General features: G+C 38.6%; 1 protein-coding gene across 3 annotated transcripts in view; it reads right to left on the reverse strand.

Annotated features, from left to right (window-relative positions):
- Positions 1-18104, reverse strand: part of PLS3 (plastin 3) — a 35067-nt gene extending 16963 nt beyond the window's left edge. For 2 of the 3 annotated variants that reach the window (XM_028094091.2, XM_088028936.1), the window contains exons 1-4: positions 18032-18104; positions 7317-7480; positions 1301-1430; positions 660-792 (exon numbers count right to left, since the gene is read on the reverse strand). In XM_028094091.2, coding sequence (XP_027949892.1) covers positions 660-792; positions 1301-1430; positions 7317-7480; positions 18032-18104 — 500 coding nt within the window. The remainder of the gene's footprint in view (positions 1-659; positions 793-1300; positions 1431-7316; positions 7481-18031) is intronic. The other variant, XM_088028937.1, reaches the window with a different exon arrangement.
- Positions 18105-19293: the final 1189 nt, after the last annotated feature.

The raw sequence follows: 19293 nt of genomic DNA on the forward strand, positions 1-19293 counted from the left end.
TTATCTCTCTGTATTAAAACACATGGGGGAATTATTTCTTTAGTGCCTATACATGGACAAAACGGGCTATCTTACGCTTTTTAACGGGGATCATAGTAGATGCAGGTGAAATGCAAAGGGGTTTGAATATCCTGACTGCAGTTGGGTTGGTCTTACACAGCTCCTCAGTGGCAGAGGCTGAAGACAAACCCAGGCAGACTGTGGAGCATGCTCTTAGCCCGTCAACGGACAACGTGTTGATCATCTTACAACCTTTCTGCCAAGATACTGTTGGCTCTGGCGCAGCAGCAGGGACAAACACATTTTTCAGAAATAAGTAATTGGAGAGTGAGAACTGAAGAGGAGGTTCTCTTTGTATTTTGAAGCTATGGTACTTTAAAAATAAGTAGACACTGACATACTTAAGTCCAACAAAGTTGTCATGTCCTGCTTGCTCAAGTGATGAGAAAAACTGGAAGCTGGTAGCTTCCTTATAAAGCAGTCCCCAGTCTAAATGAGTGAGTTTTAGATTTGTATCTTGGTGGTACTTTCTTGGACACACCCAGACGACTTTCAATTCTGTTTCCCGAGCTGAAGCTGTCGAGCACCCAGAAACCAATATATCAGTTATGTGGAAGGCTGTTTCGGAAATCGGGACACAAAATCAACCAACATCTTACCAAAGCACAATTCCATCACCAACAGCTTTGAACAGGTCGTCGGTATTTGGGTTCATGGGTATAACATGTCTGCAGTCAGGATCATTTTCCAAAGCTTTGTTTATCCAGTTAACAAAAGCGTATTTTTCTTCCTCTATAGTCATGTTGAATAACAAGAAATTAGTTCACGCTCTAGGTTGACTCTAAAGCCCAAAATAATTTGTACAGTAGTGCTGAAAGTTAATGTGTCACAAACATGGGGTTCTCCACTTTGGAAACTCAGATACTTGAATACAACATGGCTATTACGAAGTACAAAATTAACAACAAAAAAATAGAGAGCAGGGTTAACTGATCCTTAGAGAAGTTAGTTACCAAATTCTTTAAAAATTACTTACATTCCTGTAGAGTTCTACTATAATAAAGCCTATCATTGCTCATATTGTATAATATGTCCTGCAAGCTAACAAAGCCATACAATAAATACTTACAATGCCGTTATGGCAAGTATTAGTCCCAGGTCTAAATACGCGCCACAATGGGCTTCTGCTGTATTCTCTATTAGGAACCAATGTTTTTCTAGTGCCCCTTCTTAACATCATAGCAGGCACCCTAATTAGGTCACTGCGTTAACCTACCACATGTGAAACTCGTACTATTACCTGAGTAAGAATGCTGCGTTCCTTCACTGGACAGCTCGGAAGTGCCTCCCAGAGCACAAATCCCTTCTTTCCTGTTGATTGCTTTGCGGAAGGTTTTGGCAATGTCACTGCTTTTTACCTCTTGGAAAATCTACAAATGAAAATACGTTGTTAATTCACCATTCGTTTTAAATCAGGCGCAACGTTTTAAATAAAGCCCTTCTATCTTCTCTAAGACTCTGCTCACCTACATTTTCCCACATGGGTGGTGAGTCTTAAAGTAGATGGAAAACTGGGCTTGAGTTTTTAAGATGCTAAGCAAATACTACAATGAAAATGAAGCCAGATAGTCAATTGCACACACTTGTCAAAAACGTTAAGTGCCACATGCATTGAATCCTCTTTAAGCCGAAAACTAGTGTGGTTCAAAGGCACAGGTAAATCTGCTAATTTTCTACCAACAAGTAAGGCTTTGTTCCCTGGAGAGAAAAGGCTGAAGGATCCCCCTTCTTTAACTACAGTTCTTAGCGCAGAGAAAGATGAAAATTTATGACTCAACAAAAAAACCTTTTTTGGGGGTACAATAGTAAGAGTTTGTTCAATCAAAATTTACAGAATATTAAGGTGAAAAAATGGGTTAAGTTGGCAGCAAAAAGACAACTCTGGAGAATAAACCAAAAAAGAGGCTTTTCAGTGACTGTCTTGTTTGAGTGTTTATGAAATCCAGCTTCTCGTCACAATGAAGAACATGGCTAACAAAATGAACCTGTACATGCTAATTGTACAAGAGCAGGTGGTAACAAAGCAAATTTCATACCCTACCCAACTGCCTGACTGAATGGACATTCTAAAGGACTCTCTCTCTCTATTTTTTAAAGATTTATTTATTTATTTTAGAGAGAGTACCCAAGTTGGGGGGGGCGGGGAGAGGGGTAGAAGGAGAGGGAGAGAGAATCCTCAAGTAGACTCCCCGCTGAACACAGAGCCTGAGGTGGGGCTGGATCCCAGGACCCTGAGATCATGACCTGAGCTGAAATCCAGAGTTGGAAGCCCAACTGACTGAGCCACCCAGGTGCCCCAGGACTATCTATATATTTTTAAATACTGGAACTCACCTAAGCCCAAACTTGTTTCTGATCTACCAGTGCACATGGCTAAAGTAGCCACCTCCAGTAAAATGAGAGCAAGATGTAGCATCTTCATAAAAATTTCTTTAAAGGGGGCACCTGGGTGGCTCAGTCAGTTAAGCGTCTGACTCTTGATTTCGGTTCAGGTCATGATCTCAGGGTTGAACCCTGTGTAGGGCTCCATGCTCAGCAGGGCGTCTGCTTGGGATTCTTTCTCCCTCTCCCTCTCCCTCTGCACCCCCCTCAACCCCACATGCGTGCACGTGTTCTCAAATAAATAAAATCTTTTAAAAAAAAAGGTGTTTACCACACACAAATGGACTTACAGAAGGACATGTATGACTCTAATGGAAGAGTCGCTGAACAAACAGAAAAGGAGTCAAAGGCCTTTGGCATTACTGATAGGTACACATGCACACGCACACCTCAGGAGGTGCAGCCCATGTTTGAAGTTCACAGACCAGGGTGACAATATGTAGCAGTTCAGGTTGTTATCTATGAGAACAGGCCCGAGGAGAAGTTTGAAATCCAGCCCCATGCGCCACTAACCAAGCCCTGTGTCCTGCACAAGATGGCGGCATCAGGCCAAAAGCAGGGAGGGCCTTTTTATATTTAGGTTTCCCAGGCGGGAACCTTTTTTGTCATTAATCTACTAATCCATTAATACAAATCAGAGAGAAAGACTTTCTGTAACTGGTGTAACAGTTGTTATAGGTGTTGTGGGTAGTCCTCTTGCAAAGTCAAGTTCTCCTCTTGCTTTTCCAAAATCCTGACTTTCCTTGGACTTACAGACCCAATTTTATTTAGGAAAATACGGAGTAGTTCAGTTCCACAAAATCAAGCTTACTCAATTTCCACAGCTGTGATTTTTCTGCTCCACCTGTAATTTCAGAGGTAGAATTTTAGAAGGGGTGTGCACGTGTGCGTGTGTGTCTATGTCTGTATATGTATATAGACACATGCACACGGGCTACTCTAAATATTGCACACAACCAACTAAATACTGAAATCATTTTTTCTCCTTTCTGGCCATTATACGGACTCTGTTAAGTATCCATAGTGTAGAGGTGACTACTCATGTGCTCTGGGCAATTTCTGAATGGTTGAAATTATTTTTACGTACACTGATTTTTTAAGACCAACTTTAATTTCATTCAATTAACCTCAACTTCTGAGCCAAGATTATGCAACAAAAGGGTGACCAGCGAATGTAGCAGTCTTCACTGTGATGCATTTGGTCCCCGTAACTCCTCTTTGAGAACTATATATCTGCTCAGTAAAAACGCAATATTAACTATTCTACCTCATTGTGAACTCCCCTTCGTTTAGCTAGACATTGTCTAGTAAATTAAAATCTGAAATGTGTGCTTTCCCTCATGACTGACATATCATAAATCACTGGCAGGACAAAAAAAAAAAAAGCATCCAAAATGTTATTGCTTCGGAAATGACCTATGAAAAGTTATTTTATTTTTTTATTAGGACTATTTTTGCCTCAAGATCGTTTGCTTCTAGAAATTAGGTTGGTTTCCATGATCACAACCGCAGCTGAAAAATAAATGCAAATTTATATGCAGCATGGAAAAGAGGAATAATACAAATAATAAAAAAGAATGCTGTATAATATCCTAATGCAATTACTTACTTCACTGTATTTAATTAAGCTCATGCTTGGGAACGAAAGCAAAGTTGCAACCAAATCAGTTAATTTTTAATTGCCTTACAAAGGTTATATGACCTTCGTTTTTTAAATATTTTTAAATAAATGTTTTCAGCCATGCTCAAACTTTCAGGTTCATGGTATTTTCCTCTGTTCCTTAGATTAATTAAAAAAAATTTAAAGGGATAATTGAGGATTTGTGTATCTTCAATGGATTCACCCCAGGAGAATTTGCATTTTATTTTCTACGGTAGGGAAGAAATTGCTCCAGTGGATGATAAAGCTATTTGAGTAGAAGCCCTTGGCTTAACAAGACTTTCTGAAATCAGAGATAACACAAGGCCAACTACTGTGCTAAAGTCTTCTCAATGAATCTTTTCAAAGCTGCCCGTTGTGATACTAATGAGCTCATTGTTTCGTGCTGTTTTCCCTCAAGGCGGAAGGACTGGCTTTGTCATGCATGAACAGACTCCGGGCGACACTGCTCGTTTCTATACATCTTACGGACTATATGTGTATATATATATATATGTTTCTTATTCCTTTTTAAAGTTTCGTCACCTTTTCTAGCTCCGTGCAGGACTAGTGGCCAGACGAAAGCAATCCAGAGGCATAATGACTTAGGAGGAAGGAAAGATTTCAGAAAGAATTGCAAAATATTGACTGGCTTCCAGGTTTGAGGCTTGCTTCCAAAGTAGTACGTTTGAATTTTTTTTTTTTTTTTGGAATCTGTTGTAGGCCCAAGCTTAGTAATAATAGGAAAAGAACACTACCTTTTTTTTTTTTTTTTAATCACTACCTCCAACAGCTAACATCTACATAGCATTTGCTATATGCCTGGCACTGTTCTAAGCGCTTTACTTATATGAAGTGATTTAATCTGATGAGATCAATGCTATTAGCAAAAGTCCTAAAACAGGTCAACAACTGAGTGCCATTATGCAAGAGCAAATTTCTCACTGTGAAAACAAGAGTTTAATGCAGACATCTCTGCTGAAAGAAAGTGCCACGCCAGTCTTTTTTTAAAGATGCAGGGAAAAAAAACCCCACCATTACCTTGTAGGTATAAAAATCCAGTAATGTCGTTTTGAGATACTTAGAAGAAACAAAATCAGGGTATTAAATTTAACTTTAACATTTGAGGTTTACATATAATTTAGGCGCTCTCTCTCTCTTCTCCAAAATTAACATAAATTGATTTTGTCTGTAGGCTGCTTTGCAATTAACACCTCTTATGCAGCAATTTAAATTAAAAAAAAAAAACCCAAGATGCAAGAACATGTTTATTTCTACTTCCTTATGTTAATACCTGATAGGAATAACTTGCTTCCTTTTTCACAGATGATTAAAATCTACCCATATTTTGACAATTTTTAAGCTGTCTCATCAGTGACAGAGCAGACGGAAGTGGACAGACATTTGGCCAGACACCCATCTTTCGGTGCGGTCATGGTGCTATCATTCTGAAACTTCAGGCTGTTATTTTACCATCCTTCCTATTGCAAATTTCTTTATACTCTTTCATTTTTCAAATCAAGAACAAAAGCCTGGATTCCTGAAAAGAGTATAAACATATCAATCCCTTCCAATTAAAAAAATGTACATTTTAACCTAAAATGTCCTCATTAATATTTTTTAAAAATTCCTAGTGATGCCAAAATTAGTATGCACATCATTTACTTTTTAAGAATATACTAAGGTAATCAAACCTGCTCTCTTAAAAGCCTCCGGACAGCTCTGAAGAATCTGCAACATTTCAAGATCTACAAAATTCCATCTTTCCCTAAGATCATTTTTCTCAAAGACACTTTCATAATTTTTTCCTTAATAATAGTGGCCACACTGCAAATCTTAATGATTTAGGTACGTTCTTTCTAGTAGATTAAGATTCTGGGCAGTAAATTATTTCAAAAATAACCAATCATAGTTAACTACTGCTCTAAGCTGCTTTAAATTCACAATTCAACATGCAGTTCCAAGGGGAGCACGTTTACATCAGAGGACATGCGAGCGCTCATAATGCAAGTCAATTGCAACTTACTATTGAACACAGAATTCAAAACAAAAGGCTTTGGCAATAACTGAAGACAGAAACAGTGGGGAGGAAATCAGTATTTCAAAAGAAGCCGGCAAGAACGCTACCATTCTAATTACGACACATGTCTACATTTTTAAAACACCAGCCCTCCCCGCCCCGCCAAATGCTCTCAGCTCTGTAGACATCATTATTTAGTCAATTTGCTTCTGGAGCTCTTAACAGTGTTCTAAAAGAGTTAATTCTAATGGGAGAGAACAAACCAGAATTTCACTGGCTATAGTGAGCCTCAGTTACCATGGAAAAAGAGGGTAAGAGTGCTGGGAAGTTTGTGATAAATACGAGGCAGCTAATTACCTGTTTGCAACACAGTAAAAGGAATGCCTAATTAGATCTAGCCAAACTCAGCCTTAAATTAATAGATCAAACCAATACGATCTTGAGGGAAGAAGAGGGAGCCGCTATATCTCAAATACTCTTTGTCAATGGCTATGGACTGAAAATGGCGCCAGCCACCTTGCTCACTAGCAGCTAAGGCATCAGGCTTCAGTAAGGAGTGCCACACATACGCTCTCCAGGCACTGAGCATGGAACCAGGTGCTTGGAAGTAGAAGAATTAAGTCAGCCCCGAACCTTGAGGAGTATCTGATGATACTAGAGAGGAGGACGAAAATTTTAAATGCCTCCTCCAATGGGCTAAAAAGATATGCTTCTAACTTTTAATTATCAAAATTATCATCCTAGAGAAAACCGTCCGGTTAAATACTACTAAGGCGAGAGTCGCAAACATCTTTTTAATCAGAAAGTTCAACTCGGGAAGCTTCCAAGACTGTGAATCAGGGTGTAGCATTAACATCTAGGAGCACCCTATTCCCCAAGGGAGACACCAAGGGAGACGGAAAGAGCACTTCCAGGATGGCACTTAGCACCTTGAAAAATGCCCTTTAGTGAAGCCCCAGAGGAAATGGTTCGCCTTTCACAGCGAGTAGTGTGTTTTAGCTTTGATTCGGTCAGTGTTCTTTTTCTCACTTCCTTTGCTAAGATACTCTAATGGCTAAAAGAACTAACACATTTGGTGGGATGAGAGAAATTTCATTAGCTGTAACATTACTAATATGATACATTTAGGAACTTCATAGGACTTGTTACTATAAGATCCCGCTAGACAAAGGAACAGTCATGACTCCTACTAATGGGGGATTTTCACATACTTACATAAACAAATTCATCGAAGCTTATCTTCCCATCTTTATTCCTGTCACCATCCAGCATGAGTTTTTGAATAATTTCTCTCACTTTATACCCTGGTAATGGCATATTGGCTTCCTTGAAAAGCTCATGAAGTTCATAGTCACAGATGAATCCGTTGCTGTTGAGATCTTTGCACAAAGGGAGAGCAGGCAAAAAAAAAAAAAAAAGGAAAAAATTTAGGAGAAATAAGTTAGCCTCTTAGAGTATTCTTATGTTAAGAGCATTTTTCTTCATCTGAGACTCAGTTCCTAAGCTTGCCTGAATACAGTGCTTGCTCTTCTTAAGTGTTTGGTATCTAAGGTTGTTTAAAAGGGAAACAAATTTTAACTGAAGGAGCACGGTTTTACATCATGTTTCCTGTATTTTAAAAACAGTGTATAAGTAGCTTCACTTTAATATAGCATCCCTAATACTAACAAAGTAGAGTTGCCTAATAAATTATTTTTCAATCACGAAGCTGACAGGACTTTTAAGAAATAATAGACTATGTACCAATAAAACACCGCCATGGTATAAAACAGTTTCTACTGTATCTATTTAGGAGTTTTAAGCCCCTCATTCTTCCATTAGTCTGGTAGAATATTTTATGAATTGATGCTGATTATATTACTAAGCACACCTGAAATTAAGCTACCATCTTCAGCACCATTTTTTTCAAGAGCTAATGTAAATAAACATCAATCTAAGACAAACATAGAGTTCATAAAAATAAATGCAGTCCTGAGTAATGCAAATGTTTACCATGACTCTATAAATAACCTTTTTGTTTTTGTGCTAGGACAGTTCTAATGGAGGACGTAGTGCTGATTATGCTTAGTCTGAAACTTTTAAAATGGTGGGGGGGAGGAAGTGATCAATGACCAAAAGTTAATTTACTGGGAAAGAGGGCTAACGTCCTGAGGGTTGTAATCTCTTGGGCATATTTTTTTAAGTAAAGAAAACTGGACTTTCACCAGCAATTTCAAATACCTACTGTTCAACAACGCTTTTTATTCTTTAGGTCCCCACTGAATTTCATACATAAATTTAATTATTACAATAAAAGGATACAATCTCAATAGAGAAATGACTCAAGATAACCACAGCACTGTTCAAGAAAATGTATTGTGAAATTAATCTATTTGATACGTTACTTTAAAACGATACTGGGTACTGTTCTTGAAATGGGGGATGCTGCCACCAACAAAAGAGAAGTCCCGCTGCCTGCGAGCTCACATTCTCCACGAGCTCACATTCTAATGTCAACTACTAAGCAAATAACATATAAGGTGAGGTAGGACTATAAAATATAATGTAATGAAATATAACATAAGTGCTGTGATGAAAAATAAAGCAGGGAAAGGGGTCAGACTGGGGGCTATTTTGCCCCCCAGGGAACCTTCAGAAATGTTAGGAGACATTTTTGGTTGCATGACTGGGGACCAGGGTGAGGGATGGGGTGAGGATGCTCCTGGCATCCAGTGCGTAGCGTTGCCAAATACCTTACAATGCATACGACCCCCTCCTGCGATACAGAATTACGCAGCTCAAAATGTCAGCGGTCAAGGATGGCCACTTTGACAAGGTTATATCTGAATGAAGACTTACGTGAGGTAAGGGAGCAAACTGTGTGGATATCTGGGGGGAAGAGATTTCAAGTAGAGGAAAGAGCAAATGCAAAGTTTGTGATATGGAAGAGTATCTGGTACGGGTTCAGAACAGCAAAGATCCAGTAGGACTTGAGCAGAGTAAACAAAGGAGAAAATGAGGGATGAGGCCAGGGAGCTGATCCCGTATACTCTTACAGGTCATGGAAAGTACTTCGAATTTTTTTTTTTTTTTTTTTTTTTTTTTTTTAGGATTCCCCTTATTTATGAGAGAGAGAGACAGAGGACAGAGAGAGCAAGAGTGGGGAGGAGAGAGGAAGCAGGCTCTCCACTGGGCAGGGAGACTGACCCTGGATCATGACCTGAGCCGAAGGCAGACGACTAACTGACTGAGTCACCCAGGGGCCCACCCCATGGATCTTATTCTCAGTGTGATCTAAGTGTAATTCATAGTAGCCATTTTGTGTCAACTATTAAAATATTAAATATCCTATATGAAATCATTTCCCCAATATTTTGAGGGCTGATGAAATTCTATATTTAATTTTAATGAAGTATACTTCTAGAGTCAAACAAATACTCTTAAATGTAATCGGCACATTTAAATCTACTGATTAGAGTATCTATACTTCTAAAACATCATCCTTAAACTACTCCAAACTTCTGAAAATCACGACTATTTCCTTCGACAAAGAGCACTTAATTTCCCTAGGGCACATCTTTACTTTCTTTGCTTTGAATTAATAAAAGGCCATACATCAAACACTTTACTAGTTAAGTGTTTATATGTAGAAATCAATCCAGCAACAACATCTGCAATTGCTAAAAAGAACAAAGTGATCCACATGGTACTGTGGCAGGATTTTAGCAACTTTGATGAATGAAATTCTTGAGTTTAAATATACCTCCTCCCACGCATAAACCAATCTGTTTCTCCCGTTTTATTTTAAAAAGTTAAAATAGAGGGGGCGCCTGTGTGGCTTAGTCGGTTAAGTGACTGACTCTTGATTTCAACTCAGGTCATGATCTCAGGGTTGTGAGATCGAGCCCCACATTGGACTTCATGCTGGGCGTGGAGTCTGCTTAAGATTCTTGCTCTTTCTTTCCCTCTCTCTCTCTCAAAAAAAAAAAAAGTTAAAATAGAGCTCATTACTAGGGTCTAAGTGTGGCATAGTGAAAGATACACAGCCTAGTTGAAGGGGTACAAGTGGGAGTAATGTGACATAGGATTTACATAAGTCACCTCTCTAGGTCTTCATTTTCCCATCTGTAAAAGAAGTCCTTTGGATCAAATGATCTCCAAGTTCCCTTTTTGACTCAAACACACTCTGATTCTAAATTTGAGTAGCCAAGGCTTCACAAACCACACACACACACTTTTAAAAAAATATTGGAGGTACAATTATAATAAATATTAAAAACAAATATATAGTAATAACATTCTGATCACTACTATATCATATTATCTAAATATAACATCCCTTCATTTTTAGATCTTTTAGGAAAAGATAGCTTATTCCTGGCCACTGTCAAAACTTTGTCCACTTGGCAATTTCTGATAGAAAAATATTTTTAAGGGGTGCCTGGGCGGCTTAGTTGGTTGAGCTGCTGGCTCCTGATTTTGGCTCAGGTCATGATCTCAGGGTCCTGGGATCGGGCCCTGTGTCGGACTCCACACTCAGCATGGAGTCTACTTGAGGATTCTCTCCCTCTCCCCCTGCCCCTCCTACTCATGCTCTGCCCCTCCCACTCATGCTCTCTCTCTCTCTCTCAAATTAATAAATAAATCTTTAAAAACTATGTTTATTTTTTTTTAAAGATTTTTATTTATTTATTTGAGAGAGAGAATGAGATAGAGAGAGAGCATGAGAGGGGAGAGGGTCAGAGGGAGAAGCAGGGAGCCCGATGTGGGACTCGATCCTGGGACTCCAGGATCATGACCTGAGCTGAAGGCAGTTGCTTAACCAACTGAGCCACCCAGGCGCCCTAAAAACTATGTTTAAATGTATTCTACTTTACCCTGACTTCTGAAATGATGTATCTGAGCATAATTTAATCTGTGATTGACTCCAGTTTTGACCTAGCATAGAACAGGGGCTTAATTGTTCTTTTTGTATTCTTGGTGATATAACAGAAGCAGAAGGCAGAGATTTTTAAAATAAATATTGGAGAACAGTGAATTCAAAACTACATGAAACTGACCACGGCGCCCAGAGTCTAGTCCATTTGGCAGTTTATTAGCCTTAGGTGGAATAGAGGTGTAGGCAATGGGGAGAATTAGCATTTGCGTGAGCCCTCTGTGAAATAACCTCTGCTGGGCAGTAATTAGAAGACAGCTCACTGATGTGATTAAAAGATGCCAGGAAGTACCCATCCTAAAATATAACTAACATAAAATAACCACATGTGGAAACTCCATTTTGAAGTAAGAGTGGTAATAAACAGATGCTGTTAATAACTGACAGGACCATTTTAAAGGGGGTTGGAGGAGGAAGACTTGGTCAGTACACAGCAATCTTCCTTATTAGGCTGCAAAGCTCTTGACAAACTCTTCTGAATCTTTTGATCTCCACCCCAATACGTGGCCCAGTACCTTGCATATAACAAGCGATGGGGCAAAAAACAATTTCTGTAGGACCATTGATTCTCAGGTATTAACCAGGAAAAGAATTCTCTAATCTAACAAGCATTTTCAAAACAGAATTAAACAAACAATAAGGAAAAAAAAATAGAAATAGCACTAAAAGACCGAATGGCAATTCACCAGGAAACCATAACGACAGAAATAACCCTTAAATAACATTCAATCTCATTCCCTTTGTTCTAATCCTGTCCCCACCCGGCGGCCTTCAGATCTGTAATTTGGTTTTCTAAGTGAACACACCCACCGAGGAGTACCCAAGTAGACAACCAGTGATGGCTTGTTCTGTTCTAAATGTAGAAACCTGCTTTGTCTGTATTAAGAAATACCGCGTGCACTTGTTTGGCGGAAGGCAACCTCCAGAGCAAGCGTAGTACCTACTCTGTGGCAGGCACTGAGCTAGATACCAAAGATACAGAAATTAATCGGAGGGACTCTCTCTGGTTTTTACTTGAAACTGTGGCTTTAAAATCCTTGTGAAAATAGGAGTCACTTGGAATACCTAGCTATCCTATACCTCTCCCGAGAGGGGAAAAGAAGCATTGAACATATGCTAGTTTTACATATTTTAAAAGTTTTACCTACTCTGCTATTTTACCATATTTTATCAGCAGATCGAGCTCGTACTACCTCCCATAATCAAAGACATTTTAGTGTCAGTACTAGTAAATTATAGCCAGCCTTTCTTAGAACTCCTAAATCATATCTTTTTGAAGACAACAATTTCAATTTCAATAAAAAGGCAGAGGGAGCCTAAAAAGGCAGCTTGCAATTAATTTTACAAAATCTCCCAGCTGGAAAAGTACTTGAAAGACAAAATAGGGTGCAATTATTTTTAAAGAGTTTTATGCTAATTTTATTTCCAATCCCCCCCCTGCCCCGCCAACACACACACACACACACACACACACACACACACACACACACACACACTCACACACACACACACACACACAATTATCAAAGATCTAATATGCTGTGCTTTGGAAAGCCAGAAAATGAGATAGTACAATGGCATTTTAGAAAGCTTCCATCTTATCGGTGACATTATTAACCAGAAGCCCAAAATGAGGTTTGGCGCTGATCTTTTTCTATTCAGAGTTTTGACACAAACATGAAAATTTAATAATAAACTGACCCAAAAAACACAGACCTAGATTGAAAATAGTTTTAACGACTGGAAACTAACATCACAACGTCCTGGCATAATGGCAGCCCTCTATTTTCTCATTAAAGCTGCCAATATTCTGGAAGCCCTTTCTGGCTCATTTGCCACATCTTCATTAACTACACATTGGCATGGGGTCGAACAGGTTCTGCATTTTGAAGACTCCTATTTTCAACCGCCTGATAAGGTAGATACTATCATATAGCCTGGATTATCTAGAACATTCTTAATGCTTCTGTGCAAGCAAGTCTCAACTTTGGGGTTCAGAAAATATGGTCAGTAGAGTCGACATTAACGAATGGCAGGAAAAAAAGAAACTCCACACATCTCCCCACTGAACAAAGTTCCTGCAGAAAGTAAACAGCTGAATATTCAGTCCATTGACCAAGTGTTCTTCTTTTTAAAGAAAAATCATGACACTTAAAAAAAAAATCACTAACAGGCTCCCAGTGCTGCACCCGAGAGGCCTTTCATACCGGCTGCTGAATTCATCAGAAAGGAACCAACTGTTTGTAACAACAGATTCTCTCTGTCTGTCGCTCTGTCTCTGTGTGTGTGTGTGTGTCTCTCTGATGACACATGTAGGTTCACATCTGCATTCTGTCTTAAAAGAAACCCCATTATGCTTTTGTACCAAGTATTATTTTAAATGCCAGTTAACTCTCTCAACACCCTCCCCCAAGTAACCTTAAAGTAAATAAACTCATTATACAGCCGTGTTCCTGCAGAAGTTTGAATCACACCAAGAATGCATATCCTTAAAAGGAAATGTTTTCCCTCCCCTTGCATCCTGTTATTTAAGCTATTTTAAGTACTTGTCTGGAGAAAGCTGAGCCAGAATTCAAGTGGTTTTGATTTTAGCTGTTTTACACTGCCCATGTCCAGGTGGTATGAGGCACAATCTATCACTTCAAATGCATCTTTTGGGGTGCTACTTCGTCTTTTAATCTGACAGTAAGAAAGACTGGGATTTCCTTTGACACCCAGGTTGTGTGTGTGTGTGTGTGTGTGTGTGTGTGTGTGTGTGTGTGTGTGTGTGTGTGGCTTTAACCATCCTTGAATCTGTCTAAATCCAGTGTCTCTCTTTATAAAGAGGTTGCATATGTGAGTCCTCATCTGTAACACACATGCAACCTCTTTACTAACCCATCACGGACAGTGCGCATTAGGACCTAAAGAAGAAAACCAATCAAGTACAGATGCACATCCTTTCAGGAAAGCTGGGTTTAAAAGTTCCATTTAGTTTAACCAACATATCCCATGACATTTTCGCACTTAAAAAAAAAACTGACAAAAAGAATCTACGTGACTAACAGTAATGGATTTACACACGTGTGCGTGCACACATACACAATCTCAAATGCCCGTGAAAGCACACGAAATATTGATTTAGAAGACTCAGCCAAAAGACTTGTGCCGAAGAATTTAGATTATATTCCATCCTAAGATCTAAGCAGTAAAGTCAAGCTTTCATTAGGCACTAAAACCTTAGAGGCAGATGCTAAACATCTCCAGATGCTTCACTAAACATGAGGTTTGCCTTTCACAGCTTATACCTTTTGAGGCAGCTCATTCCAGCAAATGGAAGAGGCAGTTTAATGAGTCCCAGCTCAGGGTAGAAGTGAGGTCGCTCCCTAAGAGTTCATCCTAATCGCGGATCCTCAAAGATGGAGGTCAAGTATGGTTGAAGGCTGGGCAACATGAGAAGGCTGAAGCCAGGCAATCAAAAATGTTGTCTATCGATCCTTTTCCAACTCAAAATTTCCAGCAAGTTTGGCCACCAGGTTCCACCTGCTGCCACTCTCCCACTTTAAAAATACACATGCACCTCCACACATGCTCACATGAGCACATCCTCACACACATGCGCTCTTGCTCTGAAGCCCACCCATCCACAGTGAAGATCTCCAATCTTCCACACCACCAAAACATGGTTTGCAGACCATCCCAAGACCTCTGTCTCTAATATTCCACTGACAATTAACCAGATGGCTCAGTGAAATAGCACTGGTTAGTTTATTTTTTTGGCTGGCCTATAGGTTTTATTTCTTAAGTCGTAATTCAACAAATATGCACTGGTGTAGTTTTATTGAATACTAAAAAGTAAATTAAACCACTGTGCCTTTTGTGGCATCATCCTGATGTGGTTTTCATGCACTACAGAATATCAAGTAATCTGAAACAACTCAACTTCCTGAGAGGAGAAAATCACCACAACTAAAATTTTTTGACTTCATTTGGGGGGCAGCCATAAAGGAATATACCCACAGTATTCCTAGTCATTTATGAAACCCCATTATTCTTTTATTTCAAAAGTGCTGAATTTGTGTGTGTGTGTGTGTGTGTTTTTTAAAGCTCAGTAGCAGTTGCTTAGGAGAGAAAAAGTCAGATGTCAGTGTTTGCAGGACTAAAGCCAATCTGAAAAGATTTACATTACATGAATTTATCTTTATGACAAGTAATCATCCAAATGATTTCTCGCTTCCATAACAAGATTAAATTCTCAGAATGTAAGACATTTTCTAGTTGGTAAAATATTTACTTCCTAAGTGTTCTGAAAGTTTTATTTATTCTTCTTTAGAAAAAACTTATGCAGCATTTAAATTAAAACGGAAACATTATGAAATAGGAAAAAAAAAACACAAAAACAGAGCCAAGGCTTCTGCTATCCTAGTGGGAAATACTGGAAACAAATGTTGAGAAAATTAAAATAATTAAATGAAAATATACTGCTTGGAGCTTAACACTAAGCAGGTGCAGAAAGTGAGTGAAAGGAGAACTTTAAATCTTAATACTCGATTTATTGCTAGTAAAGAGAATTTCAAAGCACTATTAATTGATTGGACAAAACCTATGGTTAGTGGTAATTACAGAGATTTTCCTCACACACTATGATTTTGCTGAATTTCTAAAGAGATAATCAAGGCTATTATTGTTAATAGATGGGAAAAATCACATAATGATTTCCATATTTTGTCACAACTGAACAGAGACAAAGTGGTCCTCCCTACCCTCCCCCCACCAATAAGAAAGAATTGTCCTTGACAGTAAAGTAAGTTCTAGAGCTTGTTTTTCAAATCGAGTTTCCCTGAATGAAAAAAAAAAATTTCCGTAACACCTTTGACAGTTGCCTGAGGGCTCCGTAACTAATAACTACAAACTACAAAGATTTTAAAGGAAAAATCAAAAGATTCAGCTGGATCTTTAAACACTTTTCTAAAAGACAGACTCCACACAAGCCTTTATTATGCCAAAAAATATATATATAAATTTTACGTGCTACAATGTAATGGCCAAAACCTCTAGCAATAAATAAATTCCACCATGATGAAAATCTTCATAACAAAGGCTCTTTTAGTTTACAGTGGGTAACAAAGTCTCAGTACGTGAAAAAATTACATATAATTCCTTGGGATTCAGTCAATTAAATATCAATTGCGAACCTAACATGCGTACAACACTGAGCTAGATACTGAATGATATGCAGAGCAGGCAGAAATCGGGAACTCCAGAATTTCTACTTAGGAGCATGTAGAGTAATAAGAGCCTCCATATCTTAGGAATGAATACATGCCTGTTAGGGACATCAATAGGATGTACGGTCTAATGTCCTGCCTTTGGGACTTTCTTCATCTACCCTAACCCCTCCAAGATGTAGGATTTAAAATAAGAGTAATTCTACGATGACCATTTCTTGCAGTCCAAGCTCTAACTGATCCCTCACTTAGTGCAATTTAACCCTGGTTCCTCCATGGAGACAAGTGGTGAATCCTCTTCATATCATTAAAGCTTGTAAGGAGCAATGAAGCTCTTTGACGGGTAAGAGTATTTCAGTTCCGTCCAGTAAACCATACTTGAATACCTTTACATTTTAAAAAGATACTGCACACAATTATTTCCAAGATGCTTCCCATGAGAACAAGGCCTATACTCAAGAATAACCTTTTTTTTTTTTTTTTTTTTTGAGGAAGCGAGGTAAGATTCAATAATGGCCATAGTAAGTCCTGGTCCTTACCCAAACTTCTATTCATAAAGAAACAAATTAGACTGTCCCCAACACTGAGGGAGGATTATAAGAAACAAAAAAGAAAGTTCAAAGGATATGGAATCCTAAAACAATTCTGATAAGGCTATTTCTACAGAGTAATGAGATTTAAAAAATCTTGCAGCCAAGAATTCACGTGCTGTTTTCTCGTAATCAATCTTGTATCAGACTGGGTAGTACTCTTTGTTACAGCAGGTAGTATCTATGGCCAGTTAACAGATTGCATTTTTTTTTTCATACACACACAGAAAAGTGTGTTAGATTCAGGCCTATTCATTTTTTTTTTCTACTTGGAATTCTGATGAGATTGTGAACAGTCACTTTGGCTGGGGGCAGGGGTCATTATTCTTCCCAAGGCAAGCTGTAACTTACTAAATGCCTTCACAGACAATGCCGGCCGTGAATGTATGGGAGTAGAGATGTACACTTCCTTACTTTTCATTAATGAGATTTGCAACACAGGTCCAAGAGTTAAGTCCGATTTAAATAACAAATTATGATCTAACTTTATACCTTTTCATCAAGGAGATACCAAATAGTAGTTTGCCTCTCTAAGCCTGTGTTGACTCATGTGAGTACATGCATTAATGATCAGTTCTCACCCTGTTTTCCTTACTAGCTTCTACTGATTTGACCCGAGCACTGAAATTTGGAATGTAAATACTGTACACTGCTTCCATCGCTGCTAAATTCTAAGACATGTTCAATGAGGTTTAAGGAAAAACCAAATGGCGCGCTATGTCTTCCCATCTAATGCTGATACTAGAACGTAACGTGGGAAGGCAGAACGGGCTGCATTGTCCAAAGGCACAGAAGATCCGTGAAGGCAATAAAGCCAAGCCAATAGGGCAAAGGTAAAATATCATCTAATCATCATCTAACATTTTCAGGGGTCACACACCCCTCTGAGAATATGGTGAAAGCTCCAAATCCTCTCCTCAGAAAAATATGATACACAATACAATAACAACACAAAATTTGTTCAAAATCTTCAGGAGCCACAGCAGCCCCCTCGCCCCGTTAAGGACTGGTACCCTAGACTAAAAACCTTTGACCATAGTAGAGAGATGTAATTAGAAATAATAGTTTAAAGTGTAGCTTCTAAAACTTTATCCCATTGATTTTAACTACCTTGCCCTAAGATTCATGATTAACCATTCACGTAATTTTTTAGAGAATTAACCTTCATTAGGGCCAAAGATGGCTTTAGTATAGTTAAAGCTATAAAAAAATACTTACCAACTTTTGCAAAGGCCTCTTTGAGTTCATCAAGCTCATCTTTGGAAATCTGAGTGGTAGCCATCTCCTCCATTTAAAGATCTAAGGAGGAAACCAAAAAGGTTTAAGACTGAAAGATTTTTGTGATGATTATAAGTATTCCTGTTAAATTCTCATCTTAGAGATAATTTAAACAGAACTGCGAACTGCTAAAACCATCTCAATACGTTCCCATATTTATAGCTAAAGTCATAATAAAGAAAGCAAACACATGAGAAGTCATTATTTACCAAAAGTTGTTCAGATAAAAATAGAGCTCTGGATCCTCCTTTCAAGGACAAATTCTTACAAACAAAGAACCAAGGTACTTAGCAATGACAGGAAAGAGATACATAATAGAAATCTGTGGTTATTCATGTTAAAACTGAAAGTCCAAATTTTGTGACCAAAGATTAAGGGAATATATAACTGCGCTATTAAGCCCTATCTCTCTCTCTCTATCTTACTGGCTACTTCCATTTCTTCCAGCTTTATTGAGATATAATTGACATATACTAGTGTGTAAGTTTAAGGTGTATAACATGATTTGATATACTAATATATCGTGAAATGATTTACTACAATAAGGTTAGTTAGCACATCCATCACCTCACATTGTTACCATTTTTTCCCATTAAGTCACTTAAAAATGATTCAGTGTGAAGGGGCGCCTGGGCGGTTCAGTCAGTTAAACGTCTGCCTTTGGCTCAGGTCATGATCTCGGGGTCCTGAGATCGAGCCCCGTGGGCTCCCTGCTCAACGGGGAGCCTGCTTCTTCCTCTCCACCACTTGTGCTCTCTCGCGTTCTCTCTCTCAAATAATAAATAAAATCTTAAAAAAAAAAAAAAGAATACAATATTCTTGATTTTGCCTCTTGGCCTACAACATTTATGATCTGGACCTTTACAGAAAAACTTTACTGAGCCCTGCAATAGAGAAAGGAGGTTTGTTTCACAATGGGTAATCCCCAAATACAAACTTATCAACAATTTCTGGACAAAAAGGCATGAAAATGATGATGCGTTCTCTGGGTTTGGTGGCTGTTTTTTTTTTGGCTTTGTCTTTTTCTCAATCTTTTTTGAGGACTTTACTTTTATAGAACACTTTTAGGTTCACAGTAAAACTGAGCAGGAAGTAAGGAGATTTCGGCCTCACACACCCCCTGCCCTCACATGCACAGCCAACCCTGTTATCAACATCCTCCTTTGCTATGATCGAGGAATCTACGCTGACACATCATTCTC

This window comes from Eumetopias jubatus, unplaced genomic scaffold (assembly GCF_037043125.1).
Source record: "Eumetopias jubatus isolate StellerSeaLion01/CBP00866 unplaced genomic scaffold, mEumJub1_p1.0 scaffold_11, whole genome shotgun sequence".
NCBI classification, from domain to species: Eukaryota; Metazoa; Chordata; class Mammalia; order Carnivora; family Otariidae; genus Eumetopias; species Eumetopias jubatus.